General features: G+C 41.0%; 1 protein-coding gene across 2 annotated transcripts in view; it reads right to left on the reverse strand.

The window, feature by feature from the left end:
- fibcd1b (fibrinogen C domain containing 1b) overlaps positions 1-20,147 on the reverse strand; it is an 87,455-nt gene that overhangs the window by 18,383 nt on the left and 48,925 nt on the right. For both annotated transcript variants that reach the window (XM_068335717.1, XM_068335716.1), the window contains one exon: positions 12,950-13,046. In XM_068335717.1, coding sequence (XP_068191818.1) covers positions 12,950-13,046 — 97 coding nt within the window. The remainder of the gene's footprint in view (positions 1-12,949; positions 13,047-20,147) is intronic.

Below are 20,147 nucleotides of genomic sequence, written 5' to 3' on the forward strand. Positions count from 1 at the left end.
TTTTGCCAAGATTCACGTTAACGGACTAAAACACAAACACGTTTCAGTTCTATTAGAGGAGCTCACCAATGTGCATGCAAACTACTTCTTCCTGGACACTGAGGGATCTGATGTCACCTGATGCAAACACACAGGTGTTTTGAATTGAATATTTTTCTCTCAAGCAGAACAATGCTTAGAAAAAGAAGGACTGGCTCTCTTCTGCACAAAAGGCAGTATGCAAGCTGTTCAGATTGCAATTATTTGAAAATCCAATAAATCTTGCAGTATTGTTATATCGAGGGACGTGAAAACAATGAAGAGCTTTTACAGTAATGTGACAAAAGTTGTTTTAGAAACAAAGGAAGTGACACGTAGGAATGGATGGTGAGCACCTGGTGGAATAATGAGGCTATTTATTCCCTCTAGCGGGAACAGAGGGAGTTCAAGGGGTGGAGAGTTTCTCTAAGCTGTGACCTTCCTGCAAGGTAGAAGCCTTTATTGACTCCACACCAGCTTCAAATCAGCCTCTTTTGCACATCGTGCATGTATATGAGCTTATGTATGCTTTTCTTTTTGCATTTATGCATGAGTATGTGAATGTGAATCTTAAACAATACTTTGTTTGGAATATAAATTTGTAGAAAAAAAAACATTTACACAATGCTGGAAAGAGTCTCCTATTTTTTGTGTGAATTTGTTACGAATTAAAATAAACCAATCAAATCAAACTTTATTATTTCATTTTAAATGATATTTTTCTTCTGCCTATGCTTTAATTTATGCATTGTTTACTTCCTAACAACATATTGGATTTTCTCCACCTCCCGAGCTGCTGTTTTTCCCCTCGCTTATTCCAGCATGCGAACAAATCACTAACAAATCCTCACTAGTCGCTCATCTGTTTTCCTCTCCAGCCACCTCAACAATTTTTCTGCACTCATTATCTCCTCAATTTTCTCACCCGTCCTCTCTGTCTAACTCCATTAATATCTCAAAGTACAATACATTTTCACAGTATGAGCATCCTATTAAAGCCGGGAGTGATAAATCTTCTAGAGAGCGATTGATCGACACAACCCCCTCCCTTTACCGACCTGCTACTGTTGAAAAGGCACCGATCTTTGACCTTTCTGCGGTCGGTGATGCTACGGCTAAGCTAGGAAGAGAAAGCAGCGGCTCGGAGTCGGAAGTGTTTGGCAAGTTTTCAAAGTTGAAACTCTGACAGGGTCAAAGCACATCCAGAGAAGTTGTTGGGTTTTTTTGCTCTTGGAACCAGTTTTCTTCCAAAGTAATAAGTACTGCTTTCTGTTACAGATATTTGAGTTTGCGATACAATTCTGCAGTTCAGGTGCAGACAAGCAGGAAGGGCTTTCAACAGCTCTCACAGGTATGATTGAATTTTTATTCAAACCCCTTGTCCTTCCAGTCCTGGACATGTCAGCCATCTCTTGTTCCCTTCAGCTGCACAAAACTGTACACAGACAATTTTTTTTAGATACACAAAGAAAAGCATAATAGGCTGTCATCCTCACAGGAATTGTGATGTTCTTTGATTTGTACTCTCTTTTGTAGATACAGTCCTCTTCAAGCTTTGTGCTGCGTGACAAGAATACAAATACGGGCCTCGGGATGCGGCATTGTGATGGAGGCGGCCTGTGCAGGAAACACGTGCATGAGGATGAAGAGAGGAAGACTGAGGTGAAGGATGGCCTGTTAACAGACAAACTTGTGTAAATGTACACATTGAGAAACGGCCACGTTTTCGATCGCGCGTCTTGTAAGGCCTCATTCTCTTTTGGGTTAGGGTTGTGCGTCATGCTGCGCGGTAGAAGCCAAACTAGGATGACTCATCTTGAAATAGGTGTCCTAAAGAGCTATTAACAATGGCAGCTCAATCAGTAGATTATTAAATTTTGGTCAAAGGTTATTGTGGTTTAACAGTGGCCAGCTGCGACCCATCGACGACCTGCATTTTAGCAGTAGAATGTCTCTGCTTGCCGCTATAGGCAACTGGTTTACTGAATAGCAATTGTATTTTAACAGTGCATGCCAAAGGAAAAAGACAAATGAATCCTAAGGGAGACGATAAAGGTTAATGTAATGTTTCTCTCTGAGGACAAAAACTACACTGGAAGTATTTTTTGGCCTTTTCATCATGTTCTCCGTCTCTCTCTTTTTTTTGTGTGTGGCTCTGCATCTAGGAGGTCTAAGTAAATCTATAGACTGGAAATGAATAGCCAGAGACTTACATTGATCTGAGAGACATGGGTGGGACTCCAGCCACAGAGATCAGATAATGATACCAGAGATAGCTGAGAGATGCAGGGAATAAAAGAAAGCACGAAATATAAATACAAGGTTTAGCATATGCATTTGTACGTGAGTGTAGATGATTCCGTCTTCCTTCGGTCAGTTTAGTTTTAAGAAGTAAGCACTGACATACTGAACTGATTCAGGCTGCCCATTTTTTGTGTGACGCTAAGGACATCTCGTCATCTTCGTGCTTGGCCCCCATCTGAACCGTCACTTTAGCATGAACACACAAACAGCTTCTTCTAGGGGCTCATATCTTATACTCCCATGAGTTTAAGTTCTCAAGGGTGGACTAAGAGCTCAATTTCAAATGTGGAATATGACCCATAGGTTAAACGCGAGCAGGATGTGAAGGAGCTACTGCTGTAAATACTGTGTATATACATATATACTTATATGCATTCCACTGTTAGCCCTCTAGCATGGCTGGAGACTGTCAAACAGGAAGAACCACTGTATCTGTGACCAGGACATTCACATATTCAATCTGGTTCAAATTGACCTGATTGGATTATTACAACTGCAGTTTGGATGCAGGGAGAAAGAGAGACAGGGATAGATCAGGTGAGCTGCAGTAAGAGAGAGAGAAAACGAGAGCTGTCAGTCCATCGGGTTCTCTAAACAGAAATGGTTCATTTCAAGATAATGTGAAGAACACAGTTTTCTCTCTTCTTCTCAATAGATGGCAGTGACATCAAGCGACTTCATCAGGGTCTACCCATCGATACACACAAAATACGTCACTGGAGGCCGACATCATTCAGGAGACTCTCAAGGTATTTATAAACTGATGCATGCCGTCCCGGGACAATGAATTCATTTAGGCAAATTCTACTAAATTTAGAGGGTGTTGTGCAAGTGGCCACTTTTTTTTAAATTCTTTTTTTTAACCAATGGTGAGGTTTGTGAGCAGATTTAAAATAAGCAAGCACACTTAAAAAAATGTAAGTACCCTGTAGCACAAGTTGGTACTAAAAGATATAGATGGATGGATGGATGGATGGATGGATGGATGGATGGATGGATGGATAATTCATCCCAAAGTGCAGAGACAGAGCAAATGGTCTAATGGTATACAGGAAATTTGATGACAAACAGTCTAAAAAGAAAATCTTTAATCAGTGCTGAGTATTACTTGAAGCTGTAGGTGCTGGAATGTAGAATATTATAAAGGGGGAAGAGGGTGTCACACAGCCATCGATCAGATAGCGCTTTAAATTATGATATGAGTTATTTGTTCATTACTGTTTTGCGACTTGGAAAGAAATTGCTTCGTTGCCGATGTATTTTCACTGCACACCGATCCGAATTAGACGGCTGTAATAAGAGCACCATGGCCATTTACCCTGCGATCATCACCGTGGGATCTAAGACGAATAAAAGTTTGTGTGTGGATATTTGAGCGGCTCCAAATAAAGAGAAGTTTGTGGGATGTGCACATTTTATCAAAGCACCAGTGAAATTTACCGGTATTGCAACCCCTTAGCCACATCTGAGCTAAAAAAATAGCAGTACCTACGCTGCTGATAAATCTGGAAATTCAACATCTGGATTGCATTTCTTATGTAATGGGAAATTACATAAAATGTCAAAGAAACAAGCACAAGATCCATAGTATTTTCATCAACTTCTACTTGCCAGTGCCTCGGGCTGAGGGTGTTTGTTTAAAGGGATTTAGTGAGGCTTTCTTTCAGTTCACGTCTTCTACAGCTGGCTTATTAAACAGCTGAGTAACCGTATTAGCATTTTTGTTATGCCTCTGTTCCAGCAAGAGCCATGGCCAGAGGCCATTATGTTCCAAGTTGTCTGTGCTTCCTCTCACATTTTCATGAACACAAATGAATTTCTTCAAGTTTCAATTGCAACTAACAGGAAAATGATTAGATTTCAGTTGGTCAAAGGTGACCATGTGATCACGTCACACCTTAAGGGAATTTCATTACAACGGCGTCAAGCTGGACTGAATAGGTGGTCAAAAGCAAAGGTCACTCTGACCTCACAAAACACGTCTGAGGCCATAACTCTAGAATTCATTTTGTTTGATGTAATAAAATAACTTTATGGCATTTTATATTACAAGAGCAAAAGTTTGCGTTTTGGCTCTTCCGCGTTGTCTACTTCCTGATTTATTTTGACAGTTCTTCATATCATATCCTTTATTTTTCCACTTGCTGTCTTCGTAGCTTGTGATCAGTTTTACTCTTACGGTTCACAATGGTTGTGAAGGGAAGGGTGGTTTGGGGTAACAGCAGAATCCCTGAGGTAAAGCAATTTACACGGAAGGAAAACTACCTGGGGAATTCCAAAACAGGATGTGAGTTTCCTCATCCTTCCCAGTTGTTTTCCCTTTCAGGAGACACTGGTACAGTTCACTGTGTACCTGCTGAGCTTGTGAGTTTTGAGAGGGGTTCTGGAAAAACGGCAATTACCTTTGCATAGGTCAACTCTTCATTAAAGATGTTGCAGGATAGAGCATGGAGTAAAAATGATGGCTTCATTAACTGACGTGTGTGCCTCTATGGAAAACAGCAGGAGATCCAGTGGGGGGTCTTTGAGGAGGTTTTTCTGGGCCATCGCTATATTTTTAAAGAAATTTCATTGTGATTTGAAGGAAACAGGCCTGGAGTTATTCTTCCTGTCATGCAGAAATTGTGGGAAACTAGGATTGTGCAGTGTTTGTAGCAGGAGAGAACTTCACACAATGGCTGATCTGCATAAGATATGTGTGAAGAAAAGAACCAGTTGGTCACCGCAGGACAGAATAGAAGCGTGAGACGCCATCTGGACCCGGGGCTTTCCTGGTCTTTTCTTTCTGAATAATTGCAAAGCAGCATCGAAGCTGAATGACAGGAAGGGTGGGTGAAGCCAGTTCTCTTGGAGGTATTGGTAGGGTAATTTTTTTGCTTTGCTTAATTTCCTTCTTACTGCTGTGGACCCATCCTCAAGCCACTTCCATCGAAAAAAAGTCATTGTGGAAACGCTAGTTGGATTTTCACCTCATAAAGTTACAGCATGATCAAACTAAATCAGATTAGTGGATCCTTTCTCCACAATAGTGATTACAATATTCCTGGATTATAGCGTTTGTTTGCAAGTTAGAAAATGAGTCATTAGAGCTGTAGAGTGTTTCTGTCCTGAATATATCTTGTAAAGGAGGTGGTATCCTTAAAGTAAAAGGAGAAAATTAAAGAAAAATTCAATTCCTCTCATGCCTATGGTTCAAGATAGAAAACACTTCAAAAAGAAGATGCATCTGGGTCTTCCAGACACAGCGGGATGTAAGGCATTATCATGATCAAAGTCCTGTTTTCCTTCCACTTGGGAAAGAGGAAGCTTTCCAAGGGGATCAAAATCTGGTGATTTATTTTAACAATCCGGTGGCAAACATTCGTCCATGGCTGGTTCAGTAATTAGAGGAATAGGTTCCATTAATAGCGCTGCTCTTTACCAGGTATTCCACCAGCAGTACTTCCTCTGAGCCCAGAAGAACTCAGGTCATCACCAGGTGAGCACATGGTACCAATTAGGCTGTGTTGGAGGCTGAGATCTACAGTATTTCGATTCTTCTTTTATCTCTGGATGGACTGTTAAAAGTCTAAGGTCCAAGATCATAAATTGAAAGGTCTTCCTCAAAAATGACTGCAGTGTCCCTCAACGTGTTTGCAAAATTTATTCAAAATCAGGCACCAGGAGTTTTGGAGTCCAGAGAGTTGATGCTTCGGTCATTTCTAGCGTGATCTCCAGTGTTATTTGCCACACTTTCAGAAACATGGTTCTTGTCCAGGGATGGTGATTGATTTTCTATTTTCCAGGGTCTTTCTGCCATGTTTGAATTGATCAGCCCACTTCTTCACAGGGATGTTAAAAGGTGGACTCTCACTTAAGGTTGCCACCGTGTCCTTGTGGACCTCCTTAGATGGAGGCAACAAAGGCTGATGCTATACATTTTCTCAGACAAGTGCTGAGTCTCAACTTTCATTCATCCGAAAGAGAAACATAGCAAATACTACACTATAAGTACCAAGCAAACATCAACCCATAATAAACTATACTCTACACAGTCTTGTGCATAATCGGTGAGATGAAGATGATAATAATCATCATCATCAATCTCCTTTTACCGTCTCCTCCATGTATTTTTTCATTTACAGCACAGCTTTGCTCTGTTTCCTCGAATAACCAATAAAATGGTGTTTTCGCTCCATCAAGGTTTTCTCTTAAGTTCCGCTGAAGTTCCTCTTTCACACAGGGAACCAGCAGAATAAAGGATGAACATGTTTTCAGTGAAGGAAACGGCTTTGCGTAAATACATACAGCCTTGAGATAAGGGCAGCAGCAAGACATCACCTCACCAGCCTTTACCAATATAACAGCAGACACTGTTTGTCCTCATTTCCATTATAAGTCACTCCAATCTGTGGTCCACACAATAAACAATGAATTGTCGAGGGTGAATTCACCTTGTCAGCTTATGTGACTCAACTGAGACTGAGCATTCCTTGTTGGCTGTGTTCTGAAGAGCAACAAACATGTTTGTTCTACTGCCCAGCAAAGATTATTTGTTTGTACTGTTGGCTCTGAGAGATGCTCTTCAAAAGTAAACCTGGAAAATTCCTATTTTTTCCACACTGTCCAAATTAGGCCATTGTCTCCGGCTCTTAATTTGAGATTTCACACACATTATTTAGGTAACTCTTGTATTTACGGCACAGAATTTGGAATAGAAATCCAATTCCAGAGTTTGATACATGAGGAAACATTAAATGCTCTTAACCCAGATGACTAGAATTGTATTTAGAGTTATTGATTAAGCTTTTAATGGTCCACTAAAAAATAAACTTGAGTGCAGCTCAAGAAGCGTGCAAGGTAAAGTGAGACAAACCTTTAAGTATAAATATAATAGAATAACGCTGACTTTTGATTCAATTCAAACATCAAGCATCAGACATGCTTCTTCAGGAGGTTAGGTTCACACACCATCTGGGTTATAATAATTAAGAAGGAGCTTCAAGTTCCTCGTGTGGTAAACTTTACTGTACCTGGTAATAAACTATTTTCTGCTTGTGATTCTGATTCAGGAGTTGTCAGGACCTACATATTACACATAGACTTACAAAAGACTGCTAAAAAAAGATCTTGTTCTTCCTCTGTTCTTCCGTCACTGCTTTTTTCCCCCAAATCAATAAACACCTAACAACAACTAACAACTACCTAACAACAACTTTCTCCTCCAAAATCTTTAGCTTAATTGGCCAAAATAATAAACGCTCAGGAGTTTTCGGCTAGTCGTCGCTGCTTAGAGATGAGAATTGGAACCGTGGGTGATGCCTCTTAAACCTAAATCAGTTGTTTTCTGCGTGTTTTAGTTGCTTCCTTCCTGTTCACTTGTTTCAAAAGACATCCCTCATATTAAACTGTTCATTTAAATCAAGGGTGTTGGAGAAAGGGATCATCTAAACTGATCAGGACTGAATTGTTACGGTCTGGACTGTTCTTCCCCCAGTTCTCTTTTTTCATCTTCCTCCTCTTCTTTGACCCATGTTGTCTATTTAAAGAATCCAATCCAGAATGAGCAGAAGATGTGAGATTTTTTTTATATTTTGCTAATACATAGGTTTAAATTATGATAGCAGTTTATGGACTCAAAGCCAGGAGAAAGCACATTAATATGGCAGACGATTCCGTCCTGCTTTCAGCACCGCAGATTGCGTTTGTACTGGGCCATTTGGAAAAGTAGGTTAGTCTCTTTGAGACTGCATTAGTGTTTCAGGACCAGTACAACGGGTTTACAAGTGTTCATCAGCCTCACATGGACCAGGTGTCTGATAGGCAACAATGGGCTTTCCTTGACCCAGTTGTTCAATCTCTCTAAAACTGTTTTTTTAGTCACAGTCTGTAGAAATTACATATTCAACTCATCCATAGGGTTGCAAATTATATTAACAGTTTGCTGGTAGCTTAATTAATGAACAAATGAAAGATGTGTGATGTCCTTCAATATAAAGAGGAAACAACACGTAGGGACCAATTCAAAGACTCGTCAGATCACATAAACAGAAGCTGAGGTTGCAGACCTGATCATCATCTGTTACACATCTGACAACTGTATGTTCTTATTTATCCAATAACAACAGACTGTCTTCAATAAAAAGGAAACACCACTGTAGCTGCGTTACAGCTGGCACTGTTGTTAAACCTAAAAGCAAATGAACTAATACACAACTAAGCTGCCAAACTAAAGGCAATATATCCTTAGTTATATTCCCAGATTGCTCCTTCATTCTGTGGCTCGCCAGTTTTAATTTTTTAAAATTGTGAATCTATTTAACAAGTTAGATACGTACACCAAAAATTCTAAATGAAATCAGAACTTTAGGGTAATAAAAAATGCACACATCTTCAGAGCTGGCGGATGGCATCAGTGAATAATATTGATCTTATGGAGGTAGCTGCAATGAATTTCCTTCTAGGCTGCAGGCAAGCACGGATCCATTTTTCACTCGCCCTGAGGGTAATCAGTGATGGAGGTGACGAGACAAAGGCAGGCCCTGAATAAGCAAAGGGTCTCTTGGAGGTTCAAAGCAGGCTGCTGGCTCATTCAAATTCAGTCTGCTGAACACTAAACTTTCCATATTCCCAACTTGTTCCCCGCAGAACACCGTAGGGAGGTCCGGCTGGAACTGTAACCACGTTTTGTGTTATGGCTGCACTCGGTAATGGCTTCAGGTCAGCAAAAAGACCCAAATCTCCATTAATTCACAAAAATCCTGCAAGTACTTCAGTCTATCCAAACAATCCTGGGTGGAGCAGTGAGTGGTGAAGGTGTTGAAGAACAGCTTGGAAATCCTGATCTCATTTTCACCTTGTTTGCATATTATGAATTATTAATTTGTGTCGCTGGGGTCTGAGATATTTTGGAACAAAAACAAACAACACATTTCTGCTAATTTAATATCTTGTCTAGTAATCCAAAGCTGTTTAAATCAATTCACTGGACTTTAAGTACGTTTCTTGAAGACGTGTCGCCTCTCATCCCAGAGGCTTCTTCAGTTCTGATGGCGGCTGGTGTTGTTCCAGCTTATTAACCCTGTGGGGTGTGGTCAGTGCTATTTAAATTCCAGACAGGTTGAAACTTGTGTGGCTCCTCAACAATGGTTGATGGGGGTGCAGGGGGTGTCAAAAGGGGGGGGGGGGGCATCGTTGAAATGTGAGTTTTATAACCTGGATAACTGAGAACCTACACAGACTTCAGGTTTTTTTACTGCCTTTGGGTCTGAGAGGACTGTAGGGGACAGCAGTGTTCAAATCACTGCCTTTATTTGTTTTATTTTACGTCTGCTGCACAGATTATCTCATGTAGAAGGAGTATGTGCAGCACGCGTGTTAGGTTTGAGTGATTTGGTGCCATTGTTGCCACCCTTGGCCCCGCATGCTGCTGTCAGTAAGCTCAGTCCAATCACTGGTTCTCCCACCAGTGTTTACCACAGGATTTATAGGGTTTAGTTTTTGTCTGTAAGTCAGAAGATGACTGATCGCAGGGTTCAGAAGCTCCAACAGGGAGCAGTAAGAATCCGTTAATACTGCGTGACAGTATGTTTCTGTCCTCATGGGATACTCATTCCACAGTCAGTATTTGTGTGGTTCATGGCTGAGGTTTGCACTGATAAAATCCCCTCTGAATAATAAGAAAAGTGTGGGTGTTCTTGTTCCATACTGGTTATCTGGTTGGCCATGCGCTGCGGCCCCTCCCTCACGAGCGCTCGAGGCGAGATGTAAACACCAGCCAGAATAAACGAGGTGCACCCCAGTGGCGAATAAAACGGCTTACCGTAAATGAAAAGAGCTTGAAGGTGAGGGCAACACCGTGACATCAATACATCAGCCTTCACTGAGATAAAAGGACATTCTCTTTCTCCCAATGTCCATGATGCACATTGGTTGGAAGATTAGGCCATGTGACTTAAAGTTCCATGGAGATCGGGAAGCCCCCGTTGTTCCGGTTCTGAATGGTAGCACCCCGTCTATTCATCAGTCGCACGCACCTGTTTCAAAATGCGCAATCTATTATGGTCCTCACTGTCGGTGGGGCAGGTTATTCTCTGCAGGATGGGAAATAATTCATCTTGGATTTGTGTGGGTTTGTGAACAAATCGACATCTAAATAGCACGTTCTTACAAATGTAAGCCTCCTTTATTTGTAATTCATTAAAGCGCCTGAATGAAACACCTACTTGCTCCAACAGAGGTGAGACACGAAAACAAATAATTTGCCATGCTGCATTATTAATCGACAATATTTAGCATGGCTGCATGCTGAGCTGCCCACTTATTAATGTCTGCAGTGTTGCTCCTGAGGTGTGTGTGCGTATGTGTTTGTGTGTGTGTGCCTGCTTTAATCCAGAGTGCTGATGGTAGAACCACGCCGCTGTAATGTAGTGCGTCCGTGACCTTGACCGTGATAAAGTGTGTTCCTAAAGAGATAGATTTCTTCAAGCTCTACTTACTCGAACAGTTGGAGGTTTTAGAAACACAGACTCATCATGATAATGGCTCATTAAATCTGTGCTGCTCCTGTTTTGCGAGAAGCAACGTTTTTGCAAATGCTTTGCAGTTTTTGAACCTAATTTAAAATTAAAAAATAAAAATTCCGAACCATATTCCTTGATCATATGAAAAGAAAACAATATAGCTTATTATAGCAAAATTGATGCAGATCAGTGAACTTCAATGTCTGCTGATGGGTCTTATGCTTCTTTTGTGTCATTTGGATGTGATGAATCATTGGTACGATGGGATGTTATGAATCATCACCAGATGGCATCTTGCCAGCCTAAGAGAGTTGTCGCCGCCGCAGTTTCATCGGTTCAGTTCGCCATGAATCACAGGGTTGGATCTGGTATCACAAATGGAGGTGCAGCAGCCCTGAAGGTTAGAGGAGCAGGACTAAAGGAGTGAATGCTTCAATGATTCAAAGCCAAGGACGTGTTTTCAATCAGAGTATTCAGAGTACAGTTCAGAGATACTGGAGATAAATTATATGCAAAAAAGAATAATGCATCTCAGAGACTGGAGATGTTTGGGTAAACAACGATAATACCTGAGATTATGCAGCAATTAAAGATTGAGATCCCTGCAAGATGTTGAGCAAATTTGTGAAAACAGTGATTAGATGTTGCCACGGAGTCAAACACCTCAGCTGCAGTTGTAATTAGTTAAACCTGCATTTTTCCCTCATATTTACATTTTTATTTGTCAGTTGCCATTTTTATGACAGGTCTTTCTCTGACCCGGTCTGCATCATGCTCGTCTGCGAGACAAATAAATGTCAGACCTATTAAATATAAACTAAAAGGCCAATCCACGCTTGAAAGAACTGGCGTTTTATTTCCCAATCCTTTCACGGGATGTACTCCAACACATCTGCCTACATCACACATGCAGCTATGTCTGAGCCACAAGAATTAAAGTGATGAACGCAAATATCCACGCCCTTTAAAAAAAATAAAAATACAGTGATCCATCGTTACTCGCGGAAAATGCAAGGTGAAGCCGGACATCTTGAAGCGCGAATGCACAAGGAATTACTGTATATATATTCTGGTGCATTTAATGGAAAGTGGGGAGAAGAGGAGGGATTTGGCTCCTGTAAAGGCTTTAATTTTGCAGCTGAATTAGTCTTTGTTGGCATTCTTTTCTTTCAATTCTGTGAGGAGACATGGAATTATGTGTCAAGCTGCCAGCAAGAAAAACAAGGATTTGGGGGAAAAAAAATAATTAAATGAAATATATATATATAAAAAAGACATTTTCAAGCAGAAGGCAAATGTTGAAAAAAAACCCAACGCTGTTATAAAGCTGCCGGTCTGCGTGTGTTTTGATGTACAGCTCTCATTAAGTGGCCTTTATACCTTTTAATTATCTGCAGCATTCTCCTGCCGCTTTTGCCGATGCAGCTCTCATCACCGCAGAACTACAGCCATTACTGATTTCAAAAGGTCAAATTCACTTCTGATTTGTCTCTGTCTACTTTTGAATATCTCTTCACTGGTATCATTACAAAGGGGAGCCTTTTCATTCTCTGCGGTCGACTATCTATTTTTTCTTTGTGTTTGAGCGCTGCAAGGTTGGATAGTTTCTGATGAGGCCATAAATCCACACTAGATTAAGAAAATTATTCATACACCTTTTTTGTTATTACAGAGGAGGTATGGAGGTGTTTGTCAGGGGTCGATCGAAACCCCTTAAATTTCTGTGAAGCAAAAACCTTTTGGACTATTCTTTGCTTTCCAACTTTGTGAAATCAGTTTGGTTTTCAGGTGTGAAAGTATACTTGTTTCCAAAGCGAGGCCCATAAAGACATAATTTTGTGTCTTGGGGCTAGAAAGCCTTCCCAGAAGTGCAAAGACTGTTCTTATTTCAAAAAAGAGACCAACTCAACATCAATGAGGAATGTGGAATAAGATGTCCCAAAAGTTCCTGCAGGTGTTAGTACCAGGTGTCCCAAAAGTTTTGCATAAAAAGTGCATCAAGTAAAAGCAGTATAGGTAAATGACCAGTGCTGTGTATTAATATACTCCCCAGTATGACAGGAAACACACAATCACATGACTCACAAACACACACACTCACGCAATCATAAACCTAAGCCACTTACCTAGCCAGTGTTCGCCGGTGATCTTGCCAAATCCCTCGCGGTAGGATTCCCATCCTCTGAAGAAGTTGACCGAGCCGTCCTCCCTGCGCTGGATCACCTGCACAGCCGTGACAGCAAAGCAAAGGATTCAGGGTTCAGATGAGATTCGTCTCACACAGCATCATCCTCATCTTCCTCCCCGTCGAGCCATTTCCAGTCCCGCTCTCCGTCTCTGAGCTCATCTGGAACTAAACTAAATAAACTCATAAACGCTTTCTCCCTTTATAAATGAATAATGCAAACGCTCTTTCCGCTAAAAAGGCAATTTGTCGGAAGCTAATAAAAGGAATCCATTAAATTTTGACTGATTTTGAATAGAGACGCCACGCAAGCTGCATCCTTAATTGATATCCCAGAAATGAGATGATATTCATAGAACAATAATCCCAAAAACACCAGGAAAGATGGAATTTCCGCGGCATGAATCTTAAACGTCTACAAAGCAATGATGTGTGGAGAAATGTGATTTTTATAACAAATCTTTAAGTGAAAACAAGAAAAATATTAACACATTTTTTTGGCATTTGTTTTTGTGCATGTGTGATGATGCATAATCTGCATCGCCCAATCAAATACAGTACTCAAAAAGTGATGACATGCCAACTGTCAGATTAAGAATGAAGAGAAATTAGAAGCGTACTCTGAAAGAAGAAAAGCATGCAGAGGGAAGACAGCTTCGGACTCGCTGTTGGGAGGCTATGCTAATGTTAAAATGACAAAGGGAATTCCATGAGACAGTTTATGTTCAGCCTGACTAATCCCATAATACTAACATACCATAAGGCACAAGATGGCACCAGCAGCCACATTTGCCTGTAACATCCGTGCACACAGAGAAGAAAATCCTGCAGAGCAACGGTACAATCTAGACCCTTATCATTTCCATCCGCATAATTGTCTCCATCACTGGTGTATCATCGGCGCTTATCGGCGCCGTTTAGCAGAGAAGGATTTTCCTCCCAGACGAAAGATTCCCCATCTCCTCCAGAGCTCTCTGAATTTCATGTTCCATGAAACCATTTCCCACCTCATGCAGATATATGATAATCTTCAAACAGAAGGTCTGTTATCAGATTGAAGTCCCCTCATCACCCGATTTGCTGCACAGAATTCTTACAGGTTTGGTCCCAGTCATGGTGAGTTAGACCATCAGACTGCTGCCCCAGTTACCTGGCATGATAAAAGATACTTACATTATACAATATGACAGTTCTGCAGATTCTGGTTTCTTATATTAAATGGGAATCTGAGGTGAAACTAATTAAAATGACAATTTGAGTGACTGTTATTAAGATGAGTGATGATTTACCCCTCTACCAGATGTAATATTCATACACAGACTTTATACTGTGAATACTTTTACCCATCCTCCTTACACAGGCCTGGAGCTTGATTTTAAATTCCGAGTGTGATTCTGCAGACAGAGCTGTTGTGGTTTCAACAAAACCATAATTCAGTTAATGTCACGTGTTCATCCTGTAAGTCGTGTATTTGTGTGGCGATAACAAAGGAGTTGCTGTTGCCATTGGTCACATGTTATTGACTCAGATGGCAATAACTCCACCTCTGCTTGGTTCTGTAGTCAAAAGTCTTGTCAATGAGGGGTGAGGAATGCCATTGTGATGCTGAGCCAATGAGCGCCAGGCGTTGCTGTAATAAGATCTATAAATCTGATTGGCCGGGGATTGTTTCCTCATTGGTCAATTTAAATTTAAATTACACATAAATAATAAAACAATCAATGAAGCAATCCAGTTGTTCTCTAATGGACAGATTCAGCTATCCAGCCCGAAAAGTCAATGTGTAAAATCTACAAAAATGCAGATAGAAAAAAACAGGAAAAAAAAAAGATTTTTTTCTTCCATTATGTAATCATAAAAAAAAAAAAACACAGACAAATGTGGAAAATGTGGCAATTAACAGTTTAAGAAAATATGACTTTTCATTAGGGCAAAAAACCCCCATTTAATTTAAATTCTCTCAGTATATTGGCACCAACATATTTCTATAGCCTTGTCTGTCCAGCCACTCATAGGACACTTTTCCATGAAACAGCATTTAAGCAATATTAAATATTAAATGAGTCACAATCAGCAGTAACATGTTTATAAAGTTATTAGACCTCTGATTTAAGCATCCTGTCCCGGTCAGCGGCAATCTCCTCTGAGAAACTGAGATAACTGGTGATTCCAGAATAAACCACCTCTCTGGAGGAAAAGCACGTCTGCCACTGATTTTGCGGCAGCTTGAAGAAAAAAAAAACACATCAACGCTAAATTCTCCCTGAAATAATTACCTTCCAGCCTCCTTATCTTCCTTCCCCCTCCCTCCCTCTTACCCCTCCTCAACCCCCATAGTCAAACAGCTGAGATAAAGACGGCCAATTGATACCGCTATGTTAAAAGTAAGGTTTCCCTTTTCATCCATCATGAATTGTTTTTTTGTTTTTTTGTTTCCCCTGTCTCCCCTGGCGCTCATTCCGCTAACGCTGAACACATACTGGAGAAAGATGAGACGCTGCTGACAAAGATGAGACAGGATGAGTCGAGAAAGGAGAGCAGCACGCTCTGATGTTAGAATTGTTTCACCGACACCATTTTAATTCCAGACAGTTTATTCTTTGCTGAGCTCCAAGTTTACTGAGCTAGAAACCGGTGTACCCAGCAGTACTCGCTACTGTGAGTCACCGGGGTGGTGAAAAACCGATCAGCAGTCACATGAAACAGTACTCCGTAGTGGCGGGTTAACCAGCAAGCCATTCGGTCTGGATCAAGGTTAACACGCTTGTCTGGCTGGCCCTGCCTTTGTCCACGTCTGGCACCCTTGTAAGATTGGAGAGTCTCTCTGAGGTTTAATTGCATGTTGACCCTTCAGGGCTCTCTCTCACCCTCTCTTTCTCTTACTTGGTATGTGCCTGCGTGTGCTTGTGTGTGTGTGTGTGTGTGTGTGTGTGTTTCTGTTACCCGAGAGACTTGGAGCTCACATACAGTAGAATTCCCTTTCATGTTTCTGGAGGTAGAGGCAGCGGTTGTGAGATGGGGGGGAAGTAGAAGAGTTTCCATGTGACGTGGGTGACAATGACATCACAAAGATCCAGTTCACCTGGATTGACATCGAAACCCACGCAATCAATGCGTGTTTTACGTATCCGCACGTGCACGATTGCTTTCATTTGTGTGCCTTTGTGTGTCTTTGCTGCACATGCGGGTCCTCTTCGGCACGTGTGTTAATGCTAAAGTTTGCGAGAAGAAGTTCTGCCGCCACTAAGCTGTTTTATTACTGATAACACAAGTTGAAGAGCATGCAGAAACATGCAGCCTGGAGGCAGATAAGCCGAGTGTATTAAACACACCGACTCTCACATTATGGTCACTCGTAAAGAACTTCCTTCCAAGAGTGGTGACCAACGCATTGAGAGGAAAAGGGCACAAACACTTTCAGAGCTGTCGGAAAAAAATATATTTTCATTGTTGCTGAAGGAATAAAAGTCATCCATCTGGTTCAAAGTGTATTTGCCTGAATGTGTGTGTAGGCATTGTTTATGCTAAGGCTCAATTCAGCGTGTTTTATTGGGACCGGTCCATTAGATTAATCTCTCCTCATCCCAAAAACACACACAGGACCCCAAAGAAAGAAACGTAAAGACAAGTCCTCAAACAAAACATCCAGCCAGGGAGGCAGCTCCCAACATGGAGTGGTTCCATCAAGGTCAACCTTGTTCTAATAGTGTGCCGGTGAAGTTTTAGCCGTAACTCCTACAACTGCGGTCATGACACGGCAACCATCTTGTGAAAGGTTCTGGCTTAGTCCTGGTGTTTCACCACGGGAAGGGCAGAAGCATCCGAAAACTGACCTACAAAATCGATGGTGGCCTTGGCCAGTGTGTGCTGGCAGCAAACACAATAACAGCTAATGGAACTCGGCGCTGTCGCATTCATCTGGCACGAAATGTTGTTTGGGGGGGGAAAAATTGCTTGCCTGCTTCATGTGATATTGATGTTGTAATGCATTATTATTTCAACTCAGTACAGCCGGGGGAAGATTCGGACACATTTTAATGGATCTTTTTGGTTAAAAATAGTCCAATCCAATACTGTCTTGACCGCACCGGTGCTTGGTCACCTCCACCTGCAGCAATTGTGTGGCTGTGAGTCCAACAAAAGATAGTTCTTTTCCTTTCTTGTGGACTGCCGAAAATCAATTTCAGGACTTTCTTCCTCCTAATCATATTTTTCATATATGTGACATTTAAATCTATAAGTTTAGCAGAAAAAATATATGCAGCTACACCTTGCTAAAACAAAAGAAGAATAAAAGAAAATGAAAACACACGGAGCAACAGAAACAAAATTGCTCTGCAAAATATTTCTTAGTGTTTAACATCTGTTTAGGAGAAAATAAAGACAATTGTAGGATGCTTCCCCTCCTTCTGTAGCGCTCACACTCTCCATAAGTCTTTATTGCACTATTTTTACTTTATCTTTTTGCCTTGCAGCCCTTAGGTAATTAATTCTTCAGAAGTGCTGTTCTACATGCTCCAGAAAGCCCAACAACCCCAATCTCCGCTCCAGAATTACCTTCCCCATTTCAATAGAATATTTTCTGTATCATAAAGAAAAGCTGTGAGGAATCCCTTAATTATGGTGGATCACGATACGATGAAGTAGAAGCAGTAGCAAAACCAGTAAATACTAAATACATGTACGTGTACGCTCGCACATGCACACAGTGTGCTTAAAAGCAGAAAACTTTCAACATCCTGCTCAGTTTTCTTACTTCCATCCCATTATCCTCCGCCTTTTCCTGAAACATTATAATTTAGTATAGCATGATAGCAGACACGGCGTGATGGAATATATCTCAGCGGTGGAGAACGCTTGCTCTGACACGGTTTGTCAGAGCAGCTGCATCAGCAAGGAGCCTTAAACTAAGCATTGACAGTTGAAAGTCTTCCTTGCTAGTCAAGGGTTCTCTGTGACGGCTCTTCAAAGGAAGAAGTGAGTTAGAACTGTGTTCCAGGACTTGTTAAACAAAAAAGGCAAGAAAAATAAAGTTTATTTATGCAGAAAAGAATCAGGCAAAAAAAAAAAAAAAAAAAAAGCCCATTATGCAAATGCATATGTAAATAAAAGCTCTTGCAGTAAACACCCACGACAATGCAGACGGTAAATGTTTTAGTCAGGGGTAAATGGGTTCAATCGACAAACATTTAAGTTGGATTAAGTAACAGAATCGTGTTAGCGAGAAAATACACAGACTGACATTATTATCATTATTATCTTTATCATTGTCATCATTATCAATACTGTCATTATTATTATTATTATTATATACATATCATAGTACCATCATTGTTTATTTTAAGCATTCTTCTCCTCCTCCTCCTCCTCCTCCTCCTCCTCATCATTGCCATTACTATCATTGTAATATAATATAATGATAAAATAATATGGGTATTCCCATTGTCACTTTAATCATCCTGATTACGATGAATCTTGTTATTGCACTAATTATCATAAATACTACAAACTGTGGTCTTCCTATTGTTAGAACAGCTGTTTTGTTGGTTGGTTCTGCAGCTGTTGGTTCTGTGTTCCTGTTCTTCACTCCCTCTTTGCCCCATTTATTCCCAGCACCCCCTCCCCCGTCTCTCTCTTTCTCTCTCTCTCTCTCTCTCTCTCTCTCTCTCTCTCTCCCTCTCTCTCTCTCTCTCTCTCTCTCTCTCTCTCTCTCTCTCTCTCTCTCTCTCTCACACACACACACACACACTTCCAGCCATCAAAGCAGAGTGTTGCCCACCTTGATTCATGGATCTGCTTCAGCTGCCTGTCTGTTAAAAGGATTAGGGTTACGTCTTTTTCCTCCCCTCCGTCTCCATGCTGCTTTTCACAGGAGGAAGTTGGGTCTAGACCTGCTCTTCTTGGAGAGCGCTTTGAGAACTTTACTGCTGTGATTTCAATAAAACTGACTTTACTTAACTTAATAATCTCACCCAGCACTTCCCAACAGCGTAATGCATTGTCACGATCGAGTTAAGATCCTGTAATCTAAGGCTACCGAACAAACTGTCTTAAGCTCCTCCACAGGATTCCTGTCACCCAGAGCGAGCCCACGGGTGTACAGACGGACACTCTGACTGATGGACCAAAAAACACACGCGAGGAATCAACACAACCACAAAGCTGATTGAGGGAGATTTACAATCTGCCATGTGACTGAGTGGAAAACAGGAAATGTGCCAATAGCTTGTTAGCTCCTGGCATGTACTGACTGTGCTCACACTAGGTTTATAGGTTTGGTGCTTTGGCAGCAGATGTCACTTTGTGCTGCTGCTCTGTACTTACAAACCAAATGTAATAGAAACATCTTCGGAGAATAATTAATACATGAGCTGTGAGGCAGAGACAGATTTAGAGCCAACATGAGGAAATACGGAAATCAAGGAAGGAAAAAAAAATCAATAATCACCTCCCACAAGTCCTTACATAGATTAAAGAATAGATCAAAATGGAACGGAAGATGGTAACAGTTTGATTGGATTGTTCATAATATTGATGATATATGGTGACAAATTCAACACTGTCTGGTGAAAGCGCTCATAAATCCACAGCAGTCTGTCGAAGTGCCGTCTTCAAAGAGGACTTCAAACATCTGCTAGCAAATGTTTTATAATCCTATCAGAAAGACAGATGTGCTCCGAACGCAGTGGCAAACGAGAACAGAAGGACACACATAGTCTTTCACAAACACTCTTTTTGCATCTTGCACACATGCAAATACAATTTCTGCATTTATGTACTTGGGCGCAGTAAAGAGATTATGGCTGGCTTTGAAACATATAAACAAGAAATCTGGGTTTTCTTATCGGGTTAAGGTATTAAAAGAAAGCAGGTTAATGCTGATAGATTTCTGGTGAGGATTTTTAAACATTTATTTAAATCCCAGTGCCGTCAAAAAGACACTCCTTTATGTATATTTTTGTGATATGAGCCTTTTTGCCTGTTTTCACTCCTTCAAACAGCATATTGGGCCAGTAAAACATGCAGTTTTTACAACATCTTTTGAAGTGCAGATTTCTCAAAAATGTCCGTGGACATGGAAGTGGAGCGCTTGGAAAACAAAAATGTCATCGGCATAATTTCTGCATGTCCATTACAGT

Source organism: Antennarius striatus, chromosome 15, assembly GCF_040054535.1.
Source record: "Antennarius striatus isolate MH-2024 chromosome 15, ASM4005453v1, whole genome shotgun sequence".
Classification (NCBI taxonomy): Eukaryota; Metazoa; Chordata; class Actinopteri; order Lophiiformes; family Antennariidae; genus Antennarius; species Antennarius striatus.